The sequence below is a fragment of the Catharus ustulatus genome, chromosome 16, assembly GCF_009819885.2.
Source record: "Catharus ustulatus isolate bCatUst1 chromosome 16, bCatUst1.pri.v2, whole genome shotgun sequence".
Lineage (NCBI taxonomy): Eukaryota > Metazoa > Chordata > Aves > Passeriformes > Turdidae > Catharus > Catharus ustulatus.
In genome coordinates, this window is record NC_046236.1 from 540,012 (window position 1) to 563,898 (window position 23,887).

A 23,887-nucleotide genomic window follows, 5' to 3' on the forward strand; every position below is an offset into this window, starting at 1 on the left:
GGAGGAGGATTTCAGCCATGAGAAGGATGTTTAAGGAAGAGAAACAGACTGTGCCCAGCCACTGCCAGTGGCTGGTGCTGCTCTGGAATGCTCATGGATCAAAAATGTGTACTCCCAGTCATTTATGGGACAGAGGATCCAGCATCACACAGGCTGGGAGGATGAGGTACTGATCACTGGCTTGCTGGGTTTGCACTTTTCACCCCATGGGATTTCAGACCTGCCTCCTTCATGGCTGAGGGACCAGGAGGGTGAGCCCAGTCAGAAACCCTTCAGTCAGTGACACGTGGAGGGCACAGCCATAACACTGGAGGACATTTAATGACAGAAAGGGAGGTGGTTCAACATGCAGACCATGGATTAAAGCTGTGTCAGCAATGGGAGGTGCATGCCCAGGTTCAGGACAGTCTTGGTGCCTTATCTGCCCTGGCCCAGCAGCAGCCAGCTGCAGGTTTGCAAAGCAGGAACAAACACACTCCACTTTTCCCCAGCTAAAGTCTGTACCCAGCTCCACCCAAGAGCCGTTTGTGTGGTCTGAAATCAGTCAGAAGCAGCTTGTGTCACCAGCACAGCCAAGTAGTGCAGCCACCCTCCCAAAGGCTCAGGCACAGGCTCTTTAGCCCAAAGCTATGCTTGGGAAGGGCAACAGCAGGGCAGAGCTGGAAACACCCAGTTAGGGGCTTGAAAAGGCAGAAAATCCTTTAAACTCGCTGCCAGAGGCAATGTTGTACCACAGCTGGTTATAAAACATCTCTCAAAGAAGCAGGTGTCTCTAAGACATTTACATAAAGACCTGTACAGAAAATCCAGAAATAAAACCCCAAAACTGGCAAACATCAGGGTGTTCTCACACTGCACTAGCACAGCAAGACACAGCACAACCTTCCTTTTCCAGTTTAGGCTCCTGCAGCTGCTACCAGCTCTGAGACATCATCCAGAACCTTTCCACCACTACACTTTGTAGGCAGGACACCAAGCTTCTGCTGCCTGATGCAATCAAGCACATTTCCCTCTCAGGTCTCAGTCACTGGTTTACAACAGCTGTGAAGTCCCAAAACAGCTGCCTGCACTGCTCAGCTCCTCATGATCCCTCACTTACATCTTCCTGCTACTAAGCACCTTCATGATTATGTTTACAGCCTTTAAGGGAGTTGTAAAAATCTGATTTATGGTGTTTAAGGCTCAGGTCACCTTTGGAAACCCTGTGAAGAAAGGCCTTTTGGATTCCAAGGATATATTTACTGGTGATGGAGGCACAGGACCAGGCTGAGAGGAACCTCTAGTGGCCACAGGCTTCCTGTGCAGCAAACCTCCTGGCAGTGCAGAGCTGGCCAGGGAATCAATCATCTGGAAATTGTTTCTGCCAGCTCAGCAATCCCTTTTCCACACTGAGCCTTAAACCACAGCTCTGCTCTGTGGTACAGCAGCACAGGCAGGCCAGATTTATGTATGAGCTGGATGCAGAGGGGTGGGAGTTTTTTGAGGGGGAAATACCCAAATCCCTTTGGCCTGACATCAGCTTGTTTAAATCACCCCCAAATTTCATAGAATTCCACTTTTTCATCTATATCCTTGGTCGCTGCATGGTCTGATTGCAACTTACAGGTGCTGGTAGCCAGAAGACACCCCTAACCTCCATTTTAAACCTAGGTAGGGCTGGGGCAAACCATGCTCCCTGGCTCTGCAAAAGGAAGAAGATTCATGTCAGAATTTACTATCTAGAGACTTCACAGTCAGTTTGACACCTGATCTCAGGGGAAGTCTTGTGAGATCTGAAATCAGGAACCGTGTAACCACCTTGCCACAGTGAGAGTTCTATCAGAGAACACATGTTCCAGGGTTTTTCTCCGTTTCAGGGTGCCTTTTGCTATGAGCTCTACTGGAAGGAAAAGACAAGAACAAAGGACAAAGCCAGCAGCTTCCACAGTCAAGTACTTTTAATATAATCCAAGATTCTGCACAGTGACAAAAATACCATTGACATAGGGCAGTGAATTCAAGGTACGGTAGAAAACCAATTCAGCAGCACATCACCACTCATCTGAAGAAAACATTACACCAAATAGTACACACACACTCAACCTGACTATGAATAGTCTGAAATTCATGACATGACGACAGAGAGCTGCAGAACAGCCAGGTGCCCATGCCTTGGCTGTACCCAACTCAGTGTCACTCACAGGAGCCAAGCACTCACAGTGCCATGGTTGTGGGTCAGCTCCTAGCTGTGGCATCAAGTGTCCCCGTGGACAGATGAGATCGCACCTCACCAAAAATAAGGATGAATTTCCAAGGACTAAGTTCACAATTTCAATACACACACATGAAGAGCAGTTTATGGATGTGTACACGTCACCCCTCTGTGGGCCACCACAGATCTCTATTGGCATGGTTTAACTCTTCAAAGAATAGTACTGGCCCCCACTCCATTTTGACTTCAGATACATCAAGAGAGAGGAAATAAGAATTTTTCCTTCGCCTTTGCTGATTTGCCTCTATTGCCTCTAAGGTTGATTAACATGCTGCACCAGAAAAAGGAGCATGCCAAAGTGCAGGAGCTTCAGGAAAGACAGCTCAGGTGCAGTGAAATCTGTCCAGCCTGGCTGCAGCTGGGTACAGTTCCTGTGGCCTGAAAATAGCTTGGTTGCCATTTACAGTGAAGTCAGGTTTCTGATGTCAGCAGTTTCTCATCTTTTCTGCCTTCAAGAAATATGACAAAGCAAAAAACAGCTTCTCAGGAAAGCACAGATGCTCTCACAGAACTGTGGTGATAAACGCCCAGCCTGGAGCTCCCAGCCCAAGCCCATTCTATGACTCTGCCAGCAGGACCACAAACAGGGATTACAGCCTACTTCAGTTGTTCAGAGGTGCAAGAAAAGCACTTCATGGATGGAGTACTCCATTTTTTGATAAGTGGAGATAACTCCATTTTCTGATAAAGTATCCACTGTAGTCATTGTCTTCAAAACCAGCCTGTGGCCTCCATCTCAAGAGCTTTGCATGAAACAAAGGGCTTGAACTTTGATATACAGTTGGTCAGCAACAACGATTAACTACACAGAGAGGAAAAATGCCTCTTTGCTACTCGAAAGATTACCAAGTAAAAATGCTGTTCTTCTAAGGTGTCTCACAGCCACAACAGGAATGATGGATGAGGATTTGCACATGACAGGGAATATCCATTTTTACTGAACACAAGGACCATGTGAAGTTGCTGCAGCACTGTAGAACTGCTCTCCCTGGATTACTGCAGCTTCTTGCTCACCCAGGATATTCCAGTTCAAACCACACAGACCAGTCCCACAGGTTGGCTGTGGCAGGGCAGTGCTTTACCAAGCCAAACCAGTCCTGTGCCTGGCATCCAGTCCTGCTCCTTGGATTCTCACACTGATATCCTATGATGAGTTTCTCAGCAATCAGGAGTTATTTCAGATTCCAAACACCCAAATCACTGTGCACCAAGAACAGAGTAGGGAAAGGAACATGTTTCTGAGGAATGTTTCTTAGATATGGCTTAAGACAAGGTACTGACATAGTTGCACCTAGCAGGGATGGGAGCAAGGAAATCCCACCACACTGCCAGGTGCAGCCAAGTTTTTGCAGATGAAGTTTATTCATTTGGAATAGAACATTACACTCCCACAAATCCTACCAACACACAGCTCCAGGGATTTTCTGACAACAAGCTGGAAATTAATACTATTGTGTTTTAGAGTTGTTTTTTTTTTTTCCCAAAGGCACTTCCTCAGACAAGTTCAAAAGAGGAGACACAAACCAAATGGAAATCCCACCTACACTAAGGAGAACCTATACTTTTGAGTGATTTCTTTTGTCTGAGGAAGCTTGTGGGATACCTGCAAGGGCAAAGTGGCATGGGTGGCTTGCAAAAATAGAAGACAGCATCAGACAGTGTTTGCAAAAAGCCAGATATGACTGAGTTCTTCCACATCAAAATACATCAGTATAAATGAATTATCTCTTGCAGTTCAATCAGGCTTACGGTAAACCAGTGAAAAGACAACAGGGCAGAACTCACTGTGTGGGAAGGAGATAGGGAGGCCCAACGCTGACTCTCAGACAGGGTGAGAGAATCCAATTACAAATACAAATGGTGCAAAAACTTAAACTGTTCTGCACATAGGCTAATTTTTCAAAGAGTTATTTTGACAAAAATTCAAAATGGCAACCTAAAAAGCAAATCCTATTTTTGCCAAGTTTATTCATATACTCTGCAAGAGGCAACCAAACTGTGAGGTACTGTCATGGTTGGCAAGCTGGACAAGCCAATATGACCAAAAACTCACCTCTGACCTCTGAATATGAATGTGATCCTGTTCAACCTATCTTTTAACATTATTCATTTAAATTTTTCCTTTTAATCAACTTCAAGCTTTAGTAGCAATAACATTAAATAGCAAACCCACTCTTCAGCAATTTTTTACATTGAACTGTTTAGGAAATCAGTAATTTATCTTTCCCTTCATTTTCCCTGTTGTGATAAATCTTCCTAGTGAGTTACTTAGTGAAGCTCTGAGCACCCTGTTGTATGCTCTGGACTACTCACTGATGTTTATTTGTACTTCATGTGGGAGAAGATCCACAACAGATAGTGGAATTTTTGGATAAAGACTCTGGGGAATTGCCTCCAGACATCACATGCCACAGGGCATGCCTGCAAAGAATGTAGGAACGCTCAAGAATGAGCAAAGCCTGTTTGCATCACCCAAACCCTACCAGAATATACAGGAGGAAAACTGCCACTTTCTCAGGAGGGATCTCATCACTGGGAAGATATCTGGAGAAACAGTGTTGCCTCCAGTTCCTCCTGGGAAACTCATTCGCTCCCAGATTTGCCTCCTGCCTTAGTTTCTTTACTTGTGGGGAGAGGATTAAGTTCCCATTATCATCATGTCTAACTCCCCAAACACACGGGCATATCAGCACAGTTATTTTCAGATTTAAACCTTCATTTCAGCTCCCAGGAAAGATGAGGAAAGGAACATTTCTGAGCACTGCAGATACTCTCTGGCTTTCAGTTGCCTGACACAGGGAGCGACTGCGAAGTCATCCTACTGATATGGAATAGGAATGTAAACAAAATCAAGACTTGGAGATATCACCATCCAGCCTGGATGCCTTTCTCAGAGGCAGAATGTTCAAACGTATGCAACTGGAACATGTCAAAGGTTTTGGTACAAGATCAGCACTCATGGTTCTGGTGTGAATGAAGAGCTTCATAACTTAATGGTATTGATCTGTTTGCACAACGGCTGCTCATAGGAGGGCAGTGATTTTATGAACTACTGTTCTATGTCAAATCTGAGGTCACCAGTGTTCCCCATGAGGAGACATCTGATATTCCTGGCTCAGGCCAGGTACTGGTGCCAGTGGCTCAGGGCTCTGCAGCACAGCTCAGCCAGGGCAGTGCCTCTTAGGAACTGTGGACTTAAACCCATCCCATGATTCAGACTTGTATTCACCTCTGAACCCATCACATTTTCATTTTTACCAACAGTCCCTGAATACAGATCTCTAGATGTAAACGGACAAGCAGTTAACCAGATAGATTACTTCACCTTTACCTGTCTTAAATAAAATAAGAGTAAACAACTAGGCCTGCATGCAAGTGCATCACTTAGGAATGACTCACAGCACTGGGCCCAGCAGGAAGGATGTTCTAATTCAGCTTCTGTATAGGAATTTACCTTGGACACTGAAAAACTAGCTGATTAATGATAGTCACATCAACCATTCATGGTGTCCCTGAAGCCCCATACCTCCAGGATGGAGATCTGGAAGCTTTCGGAGCACAGTGGCTGGTTATTGAAAGTGTTGCAGTGGCTGGTTCTCCCGTGGTTCAGATCTGCATCGAGGTACAGAGCCTGACCATCACCACCTCCTGGGAAGAGACAAAGACAGGGTGAGGATGTCTCTGCATTTCTTGTTATGGGAAACAGCTGTACAAAGATTTTAGTGCTTTTCCCAGGGGTAACAACTGGAAGCCCTCAGCAATGTTTACTTGCGGTCTTCAAGTATAACAGTATATAATGAGATGTATAGGTTTTGAATGATAATATTAGAACTGTATGATTTCTTTTAATAATAATAAAGAAAAGTAATGCAACTCAGTAAGAACAAAAACTACCTGCATTTAAGATTTTTGTTTCAATGCTGGAGGATATTGGAAGCTACAACTGCAAATTTTTCTTCAGTAAAAGAAAACCAAATAATTCTGTTAGCAGTCAAAAATCAAAGCTGGGAGAAGAACAAGATCAGTAAGTAACAGCACTGGCTTGGTCTTCTAAATCACTATGAAACATGTAAGAGTTGAAAGCATTTTGGTTATCTGTGGGTCTGTGTCAAGGTTCACAGAGTTTTCAGTCAGAAGTGAAATAAAGTTAGGAGAACAAAAAGGAAGATTCCCTATTGCTTACCGCACAACCATCAAAGAACAGTCACTAATCAAGAATCAAAAGGGTGGGAATTCTGGTCCACAGCTGGAGCTGCGTACAACACTCACTTCTATCTATCTATGCCCATGCCTGTATCTCTCTTATTACCACCCATAGTGTAGCATATGATAAATATAAGCTACTCCCTTCCCTAAGGCTGATAGGGAGAGCTGGTGGGACACACCACATTCTACACCTCCCTGAAAGGAGCCTGGAACCTGGTGGGTGTTGGGCTCTGCTCCCAGGGGACAAGTGACAGGACAAGAAGAAAATGCCTCAACCACCAGGGAAGATTTAGGTTGGATACTGGGAAAATTTCTGCACTGAAAGTGTGGTCAGGCATTGGAACAGGCTACTCAGGGCAGTGGTGGAGTCACCATCCCTGGAAGTGCTCAAAAACCACGTAGATGTGGCACCTGGGGACATGGGTTAGTGGTGGCCTTGGCAATGCTGGGGTGATGGCTGGACTTGATGGTCTTAGAGGGCTTTTCCAACCTAAACAATTCCATGATTTTATGATTCAAGCACATGCTGCTAAGTGGGAAATGAGCCAACACTTGACATTACAGAGGAAACTATAGACCAGTTGCTTTCCTAACAAGTGTCAAGTAAAGACTTCTGGGAAAACGACAATTATGATTTTAATCTGTTCCTTTTAAATCCCATTTAAGTGACAACTTTACTAAGCAGACTTTTGCCAAAGTCAGCAGCACCACAGATCCAATAAAGTTCCCGGAGAATTAACATGTTTTATAGCTTACTCTGTGTTTCAAAAGCCTTGATGCAAAGTAATCTCCTTTTTGATAACTACTTCTCATTCTACATTAGGCAGTAAAAAGGAATAGCTGTACTTAAAGCCATGGATTACTCTCTTCTCTAAAATGCTTGTATGCAGGTTTTCCCACAGAAAATTTTGGTTGGGAAATGATGTCAGGTTTTGGGCAATTTTATCTCTACCTGTAGTGATACTGAAATAGATAAAGGGATCAGGTGTATTTACCATGTATCGAAGGTGGACAGAAAGAGCTGGGGTAGAATCTGTGCTTGAATTCTCTCACTGACTCACCTACAATGATGCACTCGCTGCTGCCAGCCATGAACATGGAGGCTGTTTTGGAAGGCAAGTTGAAGTGCCTAGCTGCTAAAAAGGGAGAAAGGCGATCTGAGGGGTCTGAAAGGATGCTGCTGGAGGAAAGGGTGCTGGAAGCTGGTTGGGCATGGTTTTCCGTCTCTGATCCAGTCGAGGCTAGTTCTGGGTGTTTTATGATCACCCACTCGTAGCGTTCCACTTCTGGCTGCAGCTGCAGAGAGACAGAGAAGGGCAGAACTGACATTAGTGTACACACACTACACAGAACTCTGCTCAGAAAAGAATATCTCAGCCCCTCAGTCTCCACCCGTGGTGAGGACCATGGTGAAGCAGCTGTGGCCCTGCAGCCCATGGGGATCCACGGGGGATGCAGAGATCCACCCACAGCCCATGGGGATCCACGGGGGATGCAGAGATCCACCCACAGCCCATGGGGATCCACAGAGGATGCAGAGATCCAACCTCAGCCCGTGGGGATCCACGGGGGATGCAGAGATCCACCCACAGCCCATGGGGATCCACGGGGGATGCAGAGATCCACCCACAGCCCATGGGGATCCACGGGGGATGCAGAGATCCACCCACAGCCCATGGGGATCCACAGAGGATGCAGAGATCCACCTACAGCCTGTGGAGATCCATGCACAGCCCATGGGGGTCCACGGGGTATGCAGAGATCCACAGGGAGCTGCTGCTTGTGAGAGTGGAACCATGCTGGAGAAGTTCACAGAGAACTGTCTCCTGTGGTAGGAACCCCACAGTCTCACAGAGGATGGACTCCTCTTCCAGAGCAGCGGAAGAAAACCTCGAGCAATGAACTGACCAAACCCCCCATGCCCTGTCTCCCTGTACTGCTGGTGGGAAGGAAGGAGGGGCTTAGGAGGAAAAGGGCTTATTTTACTTCTAGTTTTCGTGCTCTGATATTGTAAGTAATAAATTCACTCTTTATCTCTAAGTTGAGCCTGTTTTGCCATTGGAGTGTTTTTTTCCCAGTCCTTAACTCATGAATCCTTTGTTAAATTTTTTTCTCCCCGGCCCAGTTGTAGCAGAAGAGAGTGAGTGGCATTTGTGGATGCCTGGCATTTGGTCAGTGTCAAACCATGACACCATCCTTAGAAATGTTCAAAAAATGTGTGGATGTGGCACTTGGGGACATAGTTTACTAGTTTACACGATTCAGGGTAGTAGTAGCTCTGGGTTCATGACTGGACTTCATGATCCTAAAGGTCTTTTTCAACCTTGATGATTCTATGATCTTTTAAGAAAATGTTCTGCTCAGGGGGAGAAAGAGTCACCACAAAACTAAAAATTTTTCGTCCACATTAAGAGTTCAATAAACTTTCTAAATTAGAAACGCATGCAATTCAGTCTCTTTAAGTGGAAGGGAGGTGATAGTTAACCAGTACAGTTGTTCTGTCTTGGTACTAGGCAGCAACAACAAAATTTTACTCACCCTAAACACAAAGCACTCCCCAGTTCCAAAGAAACTCAGCTTGTTCCCTCCTCGCCGGCGCTCGCTCCAGTCAGTGGACAGGTAAGCCCCACAGACCTGGCACAGATACCACAGTCAGGCTTCCCATTGAAGGAGAAAGTGTGTTAAACCCACTGATACCGATTTCAGAGGCCAAAACTGCAGGCTTTACTTTAGTTTGAGTTTCAGAGTCTCTATACCAATGATTAAAGAAGCGCAAGTACAGTAATTTCATGACCATAAGGTGCACTGGACTATAAGGCGCACCCCTGGGGAGTTGGCAAAATTCGCAACTTTGTAGATCATATAAGGCACACCGGACTAAAAGGTGCACTTTTTTTTTGCAGTGAGGCTCCGCCCCCAGCTCACCCCGCACGGTTGCTGGCCAAGGTCCCACCTCAACCCGGCAGCCATTGGCCTCTGGGCCCGCCTGTACCTGGTGGGGCCGGGGCATGCCTGCCGCTGCTCCATGCCGCCTCTCCGGGGCCAGGCTATGGCCGCCGCCCCTCCATGCTGTCTCCACGGGGCAGGGGCGTGCCTGTAGAGGGGTTGTCCCACCTCCACGGGGACGGGGGGGTGCCTGTGAAGGGGCCATCCCGCCTCAACAGGGATGAGGGGTGCCTGTAGAGGGGCCGTCCCGCCTCCACGGGGCCAGGGCGTGCCTCTGGAGAGGTTGTCCTGCCTCCACGGGGCCGGGGCGTGCCTGGTGCTGCTCTGCCCTGCCTCCACTTGGCAGCCATGGCCCTGCCGGCTCCCCCCGCGGCTCGTAGCTCTCACTTCCGGGTAGGCAAATTTCTGAACTTTGTCCATCAGATAAGGCGCACCGGACTACAAGGCGCACTTCCGGGTTTGGGGGAAAATTTTAGTCAGAAGGGTGCGCCTTATAGTCGTGAAATTACTGTACTTACATCTAAAGATTTAAACTGCTTTAATCCACCAGTGGTTACCTCTAAATCCTAAGAGTGTCATGTATTATTTCATACCTCTTATGCCTTAAGGGAGAATTTTTCTAACACAACCCCAGGTACCAAAGCATAGATCACTGCAGGCCTGTACAGTCTGACTCCTACTCCCTCACTTCAGCAACCTAAGCAGCAGTGCTGTCCCAAGTTACAGTATGAGCAGCTCTGGCTGAATACTTTTTGGTCAAACAATGACCTTGGTGGCTTTCTTACATTTCAAAGTGTAGATTAAAGCCAGCTTAGCTAAGCAAATGCTGAACCAGCTCAAATAGTTAGAGCAGCCACTCAAACCACATGGGGCCCACTAGTCTCCAATAAAGAGAAGTGCCTTTTGAGGGTTGAGCAATACACATCCCTCCCAAGTACAGACAGAGGAAACAATGAAGCTCCAAGAGTGGGATGAAAACATCTGTACTTTTTCTCCCCAGAAACTAGAAAAACAATTATGATTATACAGAATTGTTCTAAGGTACATTTGCTGTTTGGCCTCCATGAACATTACAAGCAGAGCTCCTAGGACAAAACTACTGAAAATCAGACTTGTTTTATATAAATAAATATGTATTTAGATTTAAATCTAAATTTAGATTTAGATTTATATTTAAATGACCCAGAAGTCCATTTGATATGATATGCCTAATGGGTATGAGAGGCAGAAAATCAGAAGACAAATTTTCTTCATTCTAAAAGTTAACTATACACATACAAATAAAGGATGAACAACCCTTTGCAAATACCCTCCAAATCCATAAGAACAAAACAAATTCTCCCACATTTTTCTCCTAGTTTTTATTTTTTTTTTTTTTTTTTTTTTTTTTGCTAACACATGTTTTATTTAGGGGTGAGAAACAAACCATCTTATAAAAACCAGAATCCCTTACAAAGCCAGAATTTTGACAGGCTCCAAGACAAGAAACAAAATAATTGTTCTCCCCTCTACCCTTTATACATCAAGGCAATCCATAAGCCACTGGCATCTCAACACAGGTCTGAATGGGCAGAAACCACAGGCAGAACTATGAAATGGCCTGGAGGGTGAGCATTAGGTAGACATAAATAAGAGTTGAAATGGGCTTGTTCATGCACAGTCATCCTGCAGAGATACAGGCAAAAATAAAGCCCACAGGCTGCAATAACACCTTAATGTTATATACAGAATATTTAGAAGTCATGTACAGTGGCACAGACAACATCACCATTGCAGAAAGTTCCTGTGCGCCCGCCTGAGAAGGTTCTGGGAAGACTTCTTGTTTTATGTCTTAACTTTTAAAACAAGCATGTTGCTGTTTTCACATTGTGCTGTCCAATATTGTCACACACAGGAGCAGAGATAAGGGATGTGTGTGCACTCCTCCTTAGGTTCTCAGAGTTTCCTTGGCTTATTTTTTTCAAATCAAGAACGCGATGAAGCTAAGGCTCTTGTTTTCACATCATGTAGTCCAACATTATTAACATCATTTACATTCTGCTACTTTCTCTCCTCATATCCTTGAGAAAATGAAAATATCTTCTATGAATTATAACTTTAGCACAATTCCCACTCTGTCCCTCTGATTCTGCATTTCAGAGTCTGTGCAAGAGCAAAATGAGCTACTCTAGTCCATCACCCTACACTACTTGCAAGAGAAAAAGCAGTTAACCAAGACCTGGTTTGCAAGGTCTGCTCAAGAATGCATAGTCCTGTAACCAACAAACAGAATAATCTAAAGCGTTGCATTCTTAAAAATCCAAAGCCAAACCTTGCTTATTCATATTATTATTAACAGTTGTGTGTTGCAACACAGAACTTCACACTGCCTCACTTGTCTTTTGCCTCACCTACCTCTTTTGCTGTTGTCTTGATGAGGAGCAGGGTTGGTTCATGTCCCTCGCTGTGGGAATAGAACCTGAAGTGCAGAGCATAACAAAGTGAGCACTTGACTGCCACCAACTGCAGCTCCTTTCCTCCTCAACATCAGGCACCACCTCCTTCTCCAACTGATGCCGTGGCAAAAAAACACCTGAAGACTAAGAATATTCCTGCAAATACTTTATACAGTCCATGTCAATAATACAGCTGAATGTAAATGAATACTATCAAGCAGCTGTTCTCTACTCAGTCCCCTGTACAGTTTATGTCTCTGAAGAATAACTAGAAGGTTACTTAGATCAACTGCAGCATTTTACAGCATTTTGAATTGAAACAATCTAAAGAATTGTAAAACAGCCTAGAGGACTGATGGCAATGTCTCAAGGGCTTTAGGTCTTCATGGAAATTAATTGTGATGCATTCCCTTTGCTTGCTTTTGCTCTTTGTCATAGGCACATAAGGCTGGGAGAGCAGGTCACTGTCTGCCTTGGCACCTCAACTGCTGATGGCAAAGTCATTATTAGGAGCTATAGGGCTATAGTCTTCTGTACCAAGTGCAAGAACAACTCATATCTGTTTTATCTCACTTTAAAAAAACAAAACCAATCAGATTCACAGGTTTCTAGTTCTTTTCTTCCTTGGATCAGTTTAAATGTGGTTATCTATTGAAAGTGCCTGCAGAGCAGCCACTGAGTTCAACCATTCTATAAGGAACCAGACTCAGACCTGCAGAATCTGTGAACTGATCCAAGTTTGATTTTTCCAACTGATCTTGAACAGTTTAAAATATTCTGGCATAGGAAATATCCCAGTCAAATGCTGTAGGCAGCAGGAATTTGTCACTTTTGTATTCCATCATTAATGATATTATTCAGATGAAGTTCTAAGAACTGCCTTTTTGTCAATTCAGCACACTTCAGCAGTTGCTTCTTTATGCCCTACAGTAAAGAAGAGACAAGAAGGTTTTCCTTACCTGCTCAGACTACAGCCATGTTCCAAAGTGGTGAAAAGCAGGAGGGGCTGGCACAGTGCAAATCGCTCTGGGATCCATGACCAGATATCCCGCATCTCCTTCACACTGACAATTTCTGATTTGAAGTTCTCAGCATGAACTGCCAAGTGCACATTCTGCCTGAGAAACACAACACAAAACATTAAGAAGCAATAATTTAATGAGTTTTGGATTACTGAACTGAAACATAAGAAGACAACTGAGCACTAACAGCATAAAAATTATTGGCGAAAGCTCCAGCCCACAGGATTAGGTGGCCGTGACCCAGTGAATAAACTACTGCAATTTAACATAATCCTCAGAAGCATAGATCTGGTTTGACCATATGAAAATATTCCTCTCTATGGCAGTGGTGGTCTGCACCTTTACACACAGAAGACACAACACTGAGTCACTAAAAATGGCTATAGCCTTATATTTGCTGTTTGTGACAGTCTTGCTGGCAGTTGTACTTAAGCACAGAGAACAGAATATCTAAACAAATAGCCAGGATCTAAGAGGAAGGGGTAGTATTTTTTTCTACCTCTGAGGTCTCGTCCATATTGTGGGGTTAGAGAATTCCTAACTTCCCCAGAAACTTTAGAGGAACCAGTATTTCCAGGGCAAGCAATTTTAATCCAAGCTTTTGAGAAGTTCGATCTCTTGGAAATATGTCATTACCAATGACTTCCACTTCTTTATGAATCAAAAATACTCCTGAGATCATGGTTACAGATGGAGCCTGAGAACATTAAGGAATGCTAGGTGCTGACACTGGGAAGGAAATCCCTGCAGCCCCCAGAAGGGTCTGATACAGTTAGGAGGATTGATTCATGGCTTTTAAATACTTGTAGGTAACAATCACTACCATCTTAACCAGCCTTTATTTCTCAGGCTGAACGAGCACACAAACCCAGGGCCTGGGAATTAAACGTTATTTGCTTCCACTGTCTATGTTAAATGCTTAAAATGCGATGGTGACACAATTAACACAAGTAACTGAATTACCGGGCAGCCAGGTGTTACATAAGTAAAGCTTTATTACTCTGCTCTGCATGCAAGGGTTTGGGTACAAGTATTTGCCAATTTCTGAGGGGCTTTTTGACCATTGCACGTCTTTTCTCACAGTTTTATGATCATGAAGGGGCCCTCAATACTGTATGTATTGCCCTCAATATCTGCATGGATTTGGAAAGCGCAGCTCACTCCCTAAAACACACAAAATATATAAATTTTTTATTTTTCATGCTCACAGTACCAAAAAATCAGTAGCATTTGCAATGCAGAGCAGTGCCTGGAGACACTGGGAACTGCTTTCTGGAATTCATTGTAGCACCTTGGTGTCAGCATTTTGAACAAAGTGACTCTTTAGGTCACTTAAAAAAATACTAAAATTACTGCTTATTTTATCCAAACGAACAAAATCAGTCTTTGCATTGCTACCTTGCATTATTCAATGCAAGGAACTTCTGTGGGCAGCTATTGAAGCAAGCTGTAACTATTTACAGGTTTTAAAACTTAAAGTATCAGTGACTACGGACATTATTTGTACTTTTAAACACAGCAATCTGAGGCAAAGGAGAGATCCATTGAAACAAAGTAGGAACCCAGCCTTGAACACCCATGTCCAGAATCTTACTTTAGGTCTCACCCTCTGTGTTTTGGCAGGTCTGCAGCTAAAACTGGTGTCTCTATGGAACAGAGCTGAGAGACAAAGCCTTGGTTTAAGTTCAGCAGAAATTAAGATTTTTCTTCCCCCCACATTAAACAATATTCAGGGCAGTCAACTGTTTATTAGAATGAATTTCCAGCAGAAAAGCAATGGTGATAAACAGGCTAAGAGTTAATAACAAATATCAAAACAGATGTAAATTTACACCTCAAGCAAGCCTCAGAATTATTTGTATACCTGTTCTGTACATTTTCACATTTCTGTGAGCTTATCTGGGCAACTAAACTACAGTTCTTTTTTCTAAAAGGCTCTCACATGCAGGGTATCTTTGCTTTTGCCTTTTTTCCTTCATCTGGCTACTCTGAACTGTTGATTTAAAGACTTTCCTACACAAATTCCTCTCAAAGCCTGTGTTCAGCAACATTCTGAACACATCCCTTTTAGTACCCTGTACCTTCCCACAGCTCTTTCATGCAGGTAGAACATTACCTTTTCAAACAGATCCTTCTGATTTACTAGAAAGCATTTACCACTGCATTGGTCGTTTAAAACTGCACCAGGCATACAAAGTTCCTGCCCTTTGAATATCATGCTAAATAACTTTATATTTAATGGCAGCATCTAGTTAAACCAAAGAACATGGCCACAGAATATGTAACAAAATGACTTGCTAGTTCCCAGCAACAAATCACAGCTGTGGATGGTTGAGACTGAAACCTGACCCTTGAGAAGGGTCCACGTACAGCCTGCACCTATCAAACCAAACTCCATGATGCTGAGCAAACATAAAAGTTTTTTTGGGGGGTTCCAGAAAATTGCAGCTAGTTACAGGTACCTAACCTTTATTAATTATCTTATTTTTGACAGTATTTATCTAACGACACTGAAAATCATCTCCTTCAGTTTGGCAGTTGCTTTTCAAAGTAGTAAATGAGTGAAAATGAACCGAACACAAATGGGCTAAGAAAGCAACCAAATGTTTCAGTTTACATTCATTGAGAAAAATTAAGTTTAGCCTTTACCACTCCACTCCTTTCAGGGTCATCTGAGTCTACCATTAGAACTCAACAAATTCAGAAGGTTTTGCTCTGCATTAATGGTTTCCTCAGTTACTGAGATTCACATAACAACTTTCTCTTGATTGCTTGTGGAGACCCTTGAGACCATCAGGGGAACTTCCAAGGTAATGCCCTGGAAGAGTCTGCCACAGGCTTTGAGAATGCATCAGTAGTTGGAATGAGATAAAATGGCTTCCCCCATGGTGCTCTGCAGCACTATGTTAATCTATCTTTATTCCCTACAGGTCATTACCCTTTGCTCTTGTATGGTCCTTGTACCGCCCATGCCCTCAGACCACTGCCCCCTGACCCATACTTAACCTGGGACACTCCACTGATTTCTGTCTTTTGTCCCTGGACTCCTTAGGGGTGACTTTGCAATAAACCTTGCTGGAACTCTATCCAGGAGACTCTTCCTGTCTTTCTGACCTGTCTGTGGTCTGTGTGAGTGGATTCAGTGACTGGCTCTGCCTGCCGGAGCGGCTTCCTCAGAAGATACTTTTGGAGAGGTAGCAGCAATTACCATCCATTTCCATGCTGCTACAATTGCTGATATTGAAAAGACTTGTTCAACTGCTATTATTCCAAGGAATTAGACTTGAAAACCAGCACAATTAATGTTTAATAAAGCAGCATTTGCTAATTTCATAGGAATGTTGCTTTTCCAGCTATATAATTTATACAATGTGCTTCAGAGACCTCAAAGTCCCCAAAGGTAAAGCCAAGGTTGAGGAAATGCAGCAGTACCTGACAAAGTGGATGTGCCCTGTATTATTCAAAAAACAACAAATACTCAACTCCAAAGATTACTCACTGAATTGCATCTTCCTGCTCTACTCTGGCTTGGGTCAAATCTTAGAGAGAAGCATTATCTTTAAAATCCATTATAATTTCAGTGAGGACATAATTGTGTGGTAAAAGGAGATTTATTTTCAGTCATAAATCGCAATATAAGTAATTTGGGGTATATAAACCTGAAACCTAATCCTGTGTCCAGATAAGCATCAACAGACACCCTGCTCTCCCTACGTCCCCTCAAACCCAAACTGCCTCCTAGCATAAATCAAGGCTTTCGGCTGCTTTCAGAACAATCTGACAGCTTGCTGATTTATTAAGAGGTAAAACCCTTAACACAGAAGTTCTGGTATGAAACATGCTTTGCTAAGTCTCTTAAGATGTTCTTTCAAACATGTAAACATGAGGAAGTTACCTCCAATTTCGATTTTATAAATTAGTACAAATGTTAGTATGCATCACTCACTAAAGTTAACTCAGGGCACCTGCAGCAAGGTCCAAGGATTCTCAAAGGCATGAATCTAAAACTAAACATCTGTGGTATTTAATTCTCTTTCCAAGTTCTCTACCTACCAGGTATCACAATCCACTCACTGGGTTTTGTTCTTTAAGATTTACTTTTCAGGCCTAGACTTGATAAATGACTTCATAAACCATTAATGCTCTATGGCTGAGTAACTCTGACCTCCTTGACACAGAAAGAGAGTCTTGTCTTCTCCACTCTAAAAAAAACTCTACCTACTTAAAAATAGATATAATCTACTATGAATAGAAACAGGTCACTTTTAGGAGTGTGCCAAGTTGAGGTCAGTCCAAAATTTGTCCAATTAACTGCAGAAAGGCTTCCAAAGAAGAGAAAAATTTGACTCTGTTTCACACCTAATGCAACAGCATATACAAAGTTTGGAGGTGGGATGATACCTAACAGCTCTTCTGAGCTGTTATTTGAGATGTTTAAAAAAAAATTACACTTTTTCTTCCAGAGTAGGAAGGACCATTATTATAATGGCTATAATACCATTATTATAATATGGTTATAGCCATAACCATAAACCCACTATGTACAGTAGTTTCACGAATACAAGCCGCACGGATTATAAGCCGCACCCCCGGTGCCTCGACAATGTTACTGTCTTTGTCAATAGATAAGCCGCACCCCGAATATTAGCCGCACTTTCGTTCGTAGCGAGAATCCGTGCGCAGCTTTCACAAATTGGCCAATTAGCAACAGGATCGCGGCATAGCGGGGTTTACTGGCTCGGGGCAGGGCCAGGCAGGCTCGGCCCGCTCATGGATGCCGATAGGGGTGGATGGCCCGGCTCGGCGCTACGGTTTGGCTGGGCTGGCCGGGCGGTGTTGCTGCCGCCGCCGCCGCCAGGCTCCCTGCTCCCGTCTGCACTGCCACTGCTGCGTTTGCTTGCCCTGCGGGCGGTGCTGCTGCCGCCGCCGCTGCCAGACTCCCTGGCTCCCCGCTCCCGTCTGCATCGCCGCTGCCATGTTGGCTCGCCCTGGCCGGCACTGCTGGCCGCCACACCGCCGGGCTCCCCCACGCTGCTAGCCCTGGTTCCCCTGGGCTCCCGTGCACTGCCAGCCCTGCTTCTAGGGGGCTTTTCTCCGCCGCCGGGCAGCCCCGCGCCGCCGGGGCTTCCTGCTTCAACTGTCCTCTCCTATGCAGTGTGGCTCCCGTGCACTGCCAGCCCTGCTTCTAGGGGGCTTTTCCCCGCCGCCGGGCAGCCCCGCGCCGCCGGGGCTTCCTGCTTCAACTGTCCTCTCCTATGCAGTGTGGCTCCCGTGCACTGCCAGCCCTGCTTCTAGGGGGCTTTTCTCCGCCGCCGGGCAGCCCCGCGCCGCCGGGGCTTCCTGCTTCAACTGTCCTCTCCTATGCAGTGTGGCTCCCATGCACTGCCAGCCCTGCTTCTAGGGGGCTTTTCCCCGCCGCCGGGCAGCCCCGCGCCGCCGGGCTTCCTGCTTCTACTATCCTATCCTATGCAATGTGGTTCCCGTGCACTGCCAGCCCTGCTTCTAGGGGGCTTTTCCCCGCCGCCGGGCAGCCCCGCGCCGCCGGGCTTCCTGCTTCTACTATGCTATCCTATGCAATGTGGCTCCCGTGCACTGCCAGCCCTGCTTCTAGGGGGCTTTTCCCCGCCGCCGGGCAGCCCCGCGCCGCCGGGCTTCCTGCTTCTACTATCCTATCCTATGCAATGTGGCTCCCGTGCACTGCCAGCCCCGCTTCTGCTGACTCCCCCGCCATGCTGGCCCAGGCTCTGCCACCCTCCCTGCCCTGCCCTGCTGGCTCAGGCTCAGCCGCCCGCCCCCTGCACTGCTGGCCCCGCCTCTGCCAGGCTTTCCCACCTCTGCCGGGGCCAGCCGGGCTCCAGCTTGGCTTCGGGCTGCCGCGGGCTCTCACTTCCGTGTTGGCAGCTTTTAGAATTTTGTTAATGTATTAGCCGCCCCGGAATATTGGCCGCACGTCCGGGTTTCCACCAAAATTTTGGTCAAATTGGTGCGGCTTGTATTCGTGAAATTACTGTACTTTCTCCATGTACACTACTGTTTCCCACTCTGGAAAACACAGGTGTATTGCTATCTGAAGTGCTGTGCAAATTCCTTAGGCCCACTATCCCTTCTCTCACAGCTCTGCAGGTGCTATGAACTAACTTTGCAGAAGGGTATTCAGGAGATGTGGCACAGCAATCTGATTGCTGCCCTGCTTCTCCTTCAACGTTAGCAATACGTGATGGCCTTGGAAAAAACAACAAGTCAAAGACAGCAGGAATGAGTGAAGTGCAAAGACTCAAGTGTTTTAACCTACCTTTTGGGAGGTGCAAGACTGCAAAACAGGAGTAGTGCAGTGGAGATGGAATGGACAGAAGGAGAATATACAAGGAGAAAGACAAAAAAGATAGAAAAGATCAGTGACTTCCTACATCCATGACAAAGTGAGTGAAAGGAGCCTGGAGAAAAACAAAATAAGGTTTGATTTGAGTCACCAAGCACTAAAAAAGACAAATGTATATTTCTATTTCCCCCTTTTTTGTTATGTGATGGGAAAAGAAATAATCTTCTCCTTGCACAGGCCAAACAAAACTGGAGAAGAGAACTCATTGGCACCCCGTGGAGCCCTGGAGAACAGCTCACTGCCCCTGCACTTCCATCTGCCCACCCAAACTGAGCCAAGCCAAGCTCCTGGCAGCATTGTACCTGGGGACATTGAGAAATTTCAATGGGTTTACAAAGGTAGCCAAGAGAGGATGAAAATTTTTCAGTAGCAACTCTGCCTGGCCAGTAACTACTGGCTTTATTTGGGTGTATTATTGTATTTTGCCTTGAAAGCATCACTGTTGTGAGTGAGAATTTCTCTGCAACATTTAACTCAGCAGGAGCTTTTGGAGCGTCTGTGGTTGGTTGATGCATGTTTTCTTTTGCTCTGGTTTATTTAAACTACTTTTTAAATTTTATTTTTATTGAAAGCTTTAATTCTGTTTTAAACAATATACTCAAGGATATTACAACTCTCCTAAACTTCCTAATAGGAAGATACAATGGAGGAGTCAATATTTTGTTACAAGTCCAAATACAATGGTCTGAATAGCCACAAGTGTGACAATCCAGTGACTAAAGGCCTTGAAATATTTGAGACTGACAGCAAAATGCTGAAGCTGATTGTAAACCAAGCTGTGAATATAAGAAATTAACCCTTGGAAGAGACTAGGGGGAGCTTTACATGTATGTAGACTCATGAAGAAGGTTCAGCTAACTTTTATGTGATCTTTTAGGCTGAAATGTACTGAGTATGTTGCCATGCCACAGAATGGTATCTGTTTGCAACTGCTGTAACTAACTCAGCAATGCAGTTGGCCACAAGATCCTACTAAATCAGTGGAGATTTAGAAAAAATGAGACTGTGCGTCTAGAATATCAAGTTCTACATGTCACTCACTGACCCAGGGGACTTTTAGAAGTCACCTCTCTTCAGAGGGCAGGGCAGTTCATAAAACTGTCCAGCACTTAAACTTGAGAGTTCAAAAATGGTTGGGAGAAGTTTTCTGCTATCAGAGGCCTCTGGAAAAACAGAACATGCATCACTTACTTGCACACACATTTGCACTTGGCAAGATGCTAATTTTGTTCAGATTAATACACTGTTTCCTTTTCTATATCCATGGAGAGGCCTTTCAGCTAAGCTTTTTATTAGTATGACTTTTACTGTCACATCAGAGAAGGATTTCATTTACTGATTTCAGAGTTGTTTTTTCCTCCCCTTATTTCTGAGAAAAGCTTGTGATTATGCAACAGTTTCTTGGATCTGTATAGTCACTCTTCCATGGCTCTTTCAAAATTATTTTTTCTAATAGTGCAGGAACCTGGCACAAAACAGGTCAACTCCTACCTGTGACATCAAGGAGGCTTGCAGTCAAATTTATTTTAAAAGTAACCTGTAAATAAGTCTTATTTCTTTCTTGCTCTGTTAAAACAGCTCCTCAGTCAGGCAAAAAGCTCCCAGCTGTGACAGTGCCTTACGCTAAAGAAACCGCTGAATTCGCAGTACTGGGCAGCATCAAATTGACATTTTATACAAATAATATACAGTAAATTCACAAATACAAGCTGCACTGAGTATAAGCCGCATCTCTGGGTGTTGGCAAATATTTCGTTTTTTGTCCATAAATAAGCCGCATCTGAATATAAGCCGCTCTGTCGCTCGCAGCGAGGACCCGCGTGCAACAAAGTTGCCAAATACTAACAGAACGGCGGCATGGCGGGGTTTACTGGTTCAGCTAAGGCTGTGCAGGCTCGGCCCGCTAGGGGCTGCCGACGGGGCCAGGTAGCCCAGCCCGGCGCTGCCGCTTGGCGGGGCTACTGGGGGCCAGCCGCCGCTGACACTGGGCTCGGTCACCACGGCCCGGCGCTGCCCTGTGGTGGCAGGCAGGGACGGAGCCCCCCGCCGCCTCCCCGAGCCGTGGCAGGGGCGGCCTGGGTCCCCTGCTGCCTCCCAGAGCCGCGGCAGTGGCGGCCCAGGTCCCCCGCCGCCTCCCAGAGCCGCGGCAGTGGCGGCCCGGGTCCCCCGCCGCCTCCCAGAGTCACGGCAGTGGTGGCCCAGGTCCCCCCCCTCCTCCCCGGGGCGTGGCAGTGGCGGCCCGGGTCCCGCCTCTCCTCCCCGGGCCGCGGCAATGGCGGCGCAGGGCCCCCCCGTCTCTCCTCCGGGCTGTGGCAGAGGAGGGAAGGAAAGAGCTCTCCCGGCTCTCTCCCCGCCCCGCCCCCCGTGCTGCCTGCAGGCAGCCAGGCTCCACCTGCGGTGCAACAGAGTAGCAATTTGTAACAATCGCAAAATGCCGACTTTGCAGCAGCTCGGCTCTGCACTCCGGCAGGCACTTCTGAGGTTGTAAATGTCAGAAAATTATTCACATATTAGCCGCTCCTAAGTATTAGCCGCATTTCCAGTTTAGGAGCAACATCTTAGTCAAATTGGTGCGGCTTGTATTCGTGAAATTACTGTAATATTTAAGAATCAATTTTCACATTTCTTTGGGTATGTTTCTTCCAATTAATTTATCAGTGTTTTCCCAACTTTGCTAAAATGACTTTTAGTTTAAAAACTGCTTATGAAACATACTTTTGAGGTACAACACTTGTAATTACTATATACTTGTATAAATTCATAACTGAACAAGCTACTAGAAACTTCTGTTCCTCTTGTATCATAACACTTCAGTTACACTTCCCATTACAGCCTCAGCAATGCTTGATTTTGGAGCTGCTGAGTTTTTCTGCAGAGAAAATGCATCAGCAGTCACCAGCACAGCTTCCCCACCAGTCATCCAGGGCTGCTTGACTGCTCCGCTGGGAAAATTTGGGAGATTGCTTGTGCTGAGCCCTACCTTTTCTGTTTGACTGTGATGCCCTTCTGCTGCAAAGCCTTCTCATTGGCCATCTGCAGGAGCTGGATCTCCTTCCGAGAGAAAAGGCGGATAGCAAAGGCTTTCTCCAGGAGCCTCTCTGGGGACACCGACTTGGCGATGTCCCTCACAAAGGCTCGAATGTCCTGCTGGATGCTGTCGGACTCCATGGGCTGCCCAGCTCTGACTTTGTGAAAGAATTTCAGAAGAGCCAGTGCGACACGATAGAGAACTTTGTACCCTTCCACCAGGAAGACGTCAAAGACCCGCACAAAGTACGCCATGGGCAGTTCTCCAAAAAGCCATCGCTGCCAGTCTGAGTACACCTCCAGCACGTCCTCAGACACTGCCACCATCAGCTTGTGGGCCGCCTGGCAGTACTTGTTCACCAGGTCCCCGAAGGTCATGCAGGAGGACTCGAAGGCAAGGAAGGTCTGGTCAATGAGCCGCTTGGATGGATCGTTGCAAGCCAGGATGCGACAGACCTGCTCGAAGCACTCGGCCTCGTCCTTGCTGTAGTGCAGGAGCAGCGCGATCACTGAGGGCAGCGCCGGGCAGAACGAGATGTCCGGGAACTGATTGGCGATGCACAGAATGATCTTCCTGACAGCCCCAATGCCCTCTGTGTTCAGGCAGTACGTGGGGATCAGGCTGTTGTCCACGAACTCCGGCAGCGGAAGGGAGCTGCTGCTGCGTTTTCCAATGATCTTCACCACAATGTCCCGGTACACGTTTGCATCCGGAGTCACTGTACGGCATGGGATATTGCTGATGAGTTTGTGGTACACTTTGGCTCTCAGAGCGTGGTTTTTGGCCCAGTAGCCCTGCCGGGCCAGCTGCTTGAGCTCATGGAAGTCTGTGCAGGTGAGCTCTTTTGTGTCCTGGCTCTGGGCACTCATATCCATTTTGTCCCAGTCCACAAAGCAGCTGTATTCATCCATGGCTCCAGAAGTAAAAATAAATAATGAGAACAGAGACCTTAGATAGTTATTGATAGACTCTTGTATTTTTCTGCAAAAAGAAAGTAAAAAACCAGATTTGAGTAACAGATAATCTTATTTTCTTTATGAACATGCATATGTACATATTTGTTCCTGCAATGGCAAAACTAAGACGCCCTTTTTTTTTAAAGCCAAACTTCTCTTCAATTCTGCCAGTAACTCCTACTGCAGTAATTGATCAAAGGTTAGCCAAGAGGCTGATTCCAAGGACATCTCCCCGGGAAATTAACCTCCCCAACTGAAAGTCCAAGCTGAGGCATGGACCCTTACACTAACATCCCACTTAAGAGAACAGAAGACTTCAACTGCAAAAAAATACATTACAAAGTATGTTCAATTTGCAATCTCTTTTTCCAATTCTCTGGGGAAGTATAAGTAAAACTTACACTAGAAAGATGCAGTCTCATGAGTAGTGTTTGCTGTTCTGAGACTGTGTGGCCAGTGAGAAGAGATACTGTGCTCCTACTAACCATAGCCATATCCGCCGAGTAATAATCTTTGTGCTGGTATTAGCACTTGTGTGACCACATAGTCACTGGGATTATTTTGTTAATCTGGTACAATTCTTCTTTTACATTGGGTAAGATTTCTTCATGGAAAGGGTGGTCAGACATTGGAACAGGCTGCCCAAGGAGGTGGTGGAGTCACC

The 23,887-nt window shown here is 45.6% G+C and overlaps 1 protein-coding gene across 7 annotated transcripts in view; it reads right to left on the minus strand.

Moving 5' to 3' along the window:
- TBC1D24 (TBC1 domain family member 24) overlaps nucleotides 1–23,887 on the minus strand; it is a 46,629-nt gene that overhangs the window by 7,916 nt on the left and 14,826 nt on the right. For 4 of the 7 annotated variants that reach the window (XM_033073847.2, XM_033073845.1, XM_033073844.1 and 1 more), the window contains 7 exons: nucleotides 22,220–23,248; nucleotides 19,153–19,170; nucleotides 12,798–12,956; nucleotides 11,798–11,861; nucleotides 8,996–9,091; nucleotides 7,519–7,753; nucleotides 5,778–5,899 (listed from right to left, as the gene is read on the minus strand). In XM_033073847.2, coding sequence (XP_032929738.1) covers nucleotides 5,778–5,899; nucleotides 7,519–7,753; nucleotides 8,996–9,091; nucleotides 11,798–11,861; nucleotides 12,798–12,956; nucleotides 19,153–19,170; nucleotides 22,220–23,178 — 1,653 coding nt within the window. In that variant the 5' untranslated portion in view covers nucleotides 23,179–23,248. Of the gene's footprint in view, nucleotides 1–1,919; nucleotides 5,900–7,518; nucleotides 7,754–8,995; nucleotides 9,092–11,797; nucleotides 11,862–12,797; nucleotides 12,957–19,152; nucleotides 19,171–22,219; nucleotides 23,249–23,887 lie in introns of those variants that run through there. The other 3 variants (XM_033073848.1, XM_033073846.1, XM_033073849.1) reach the window with 3 other exon arrangements.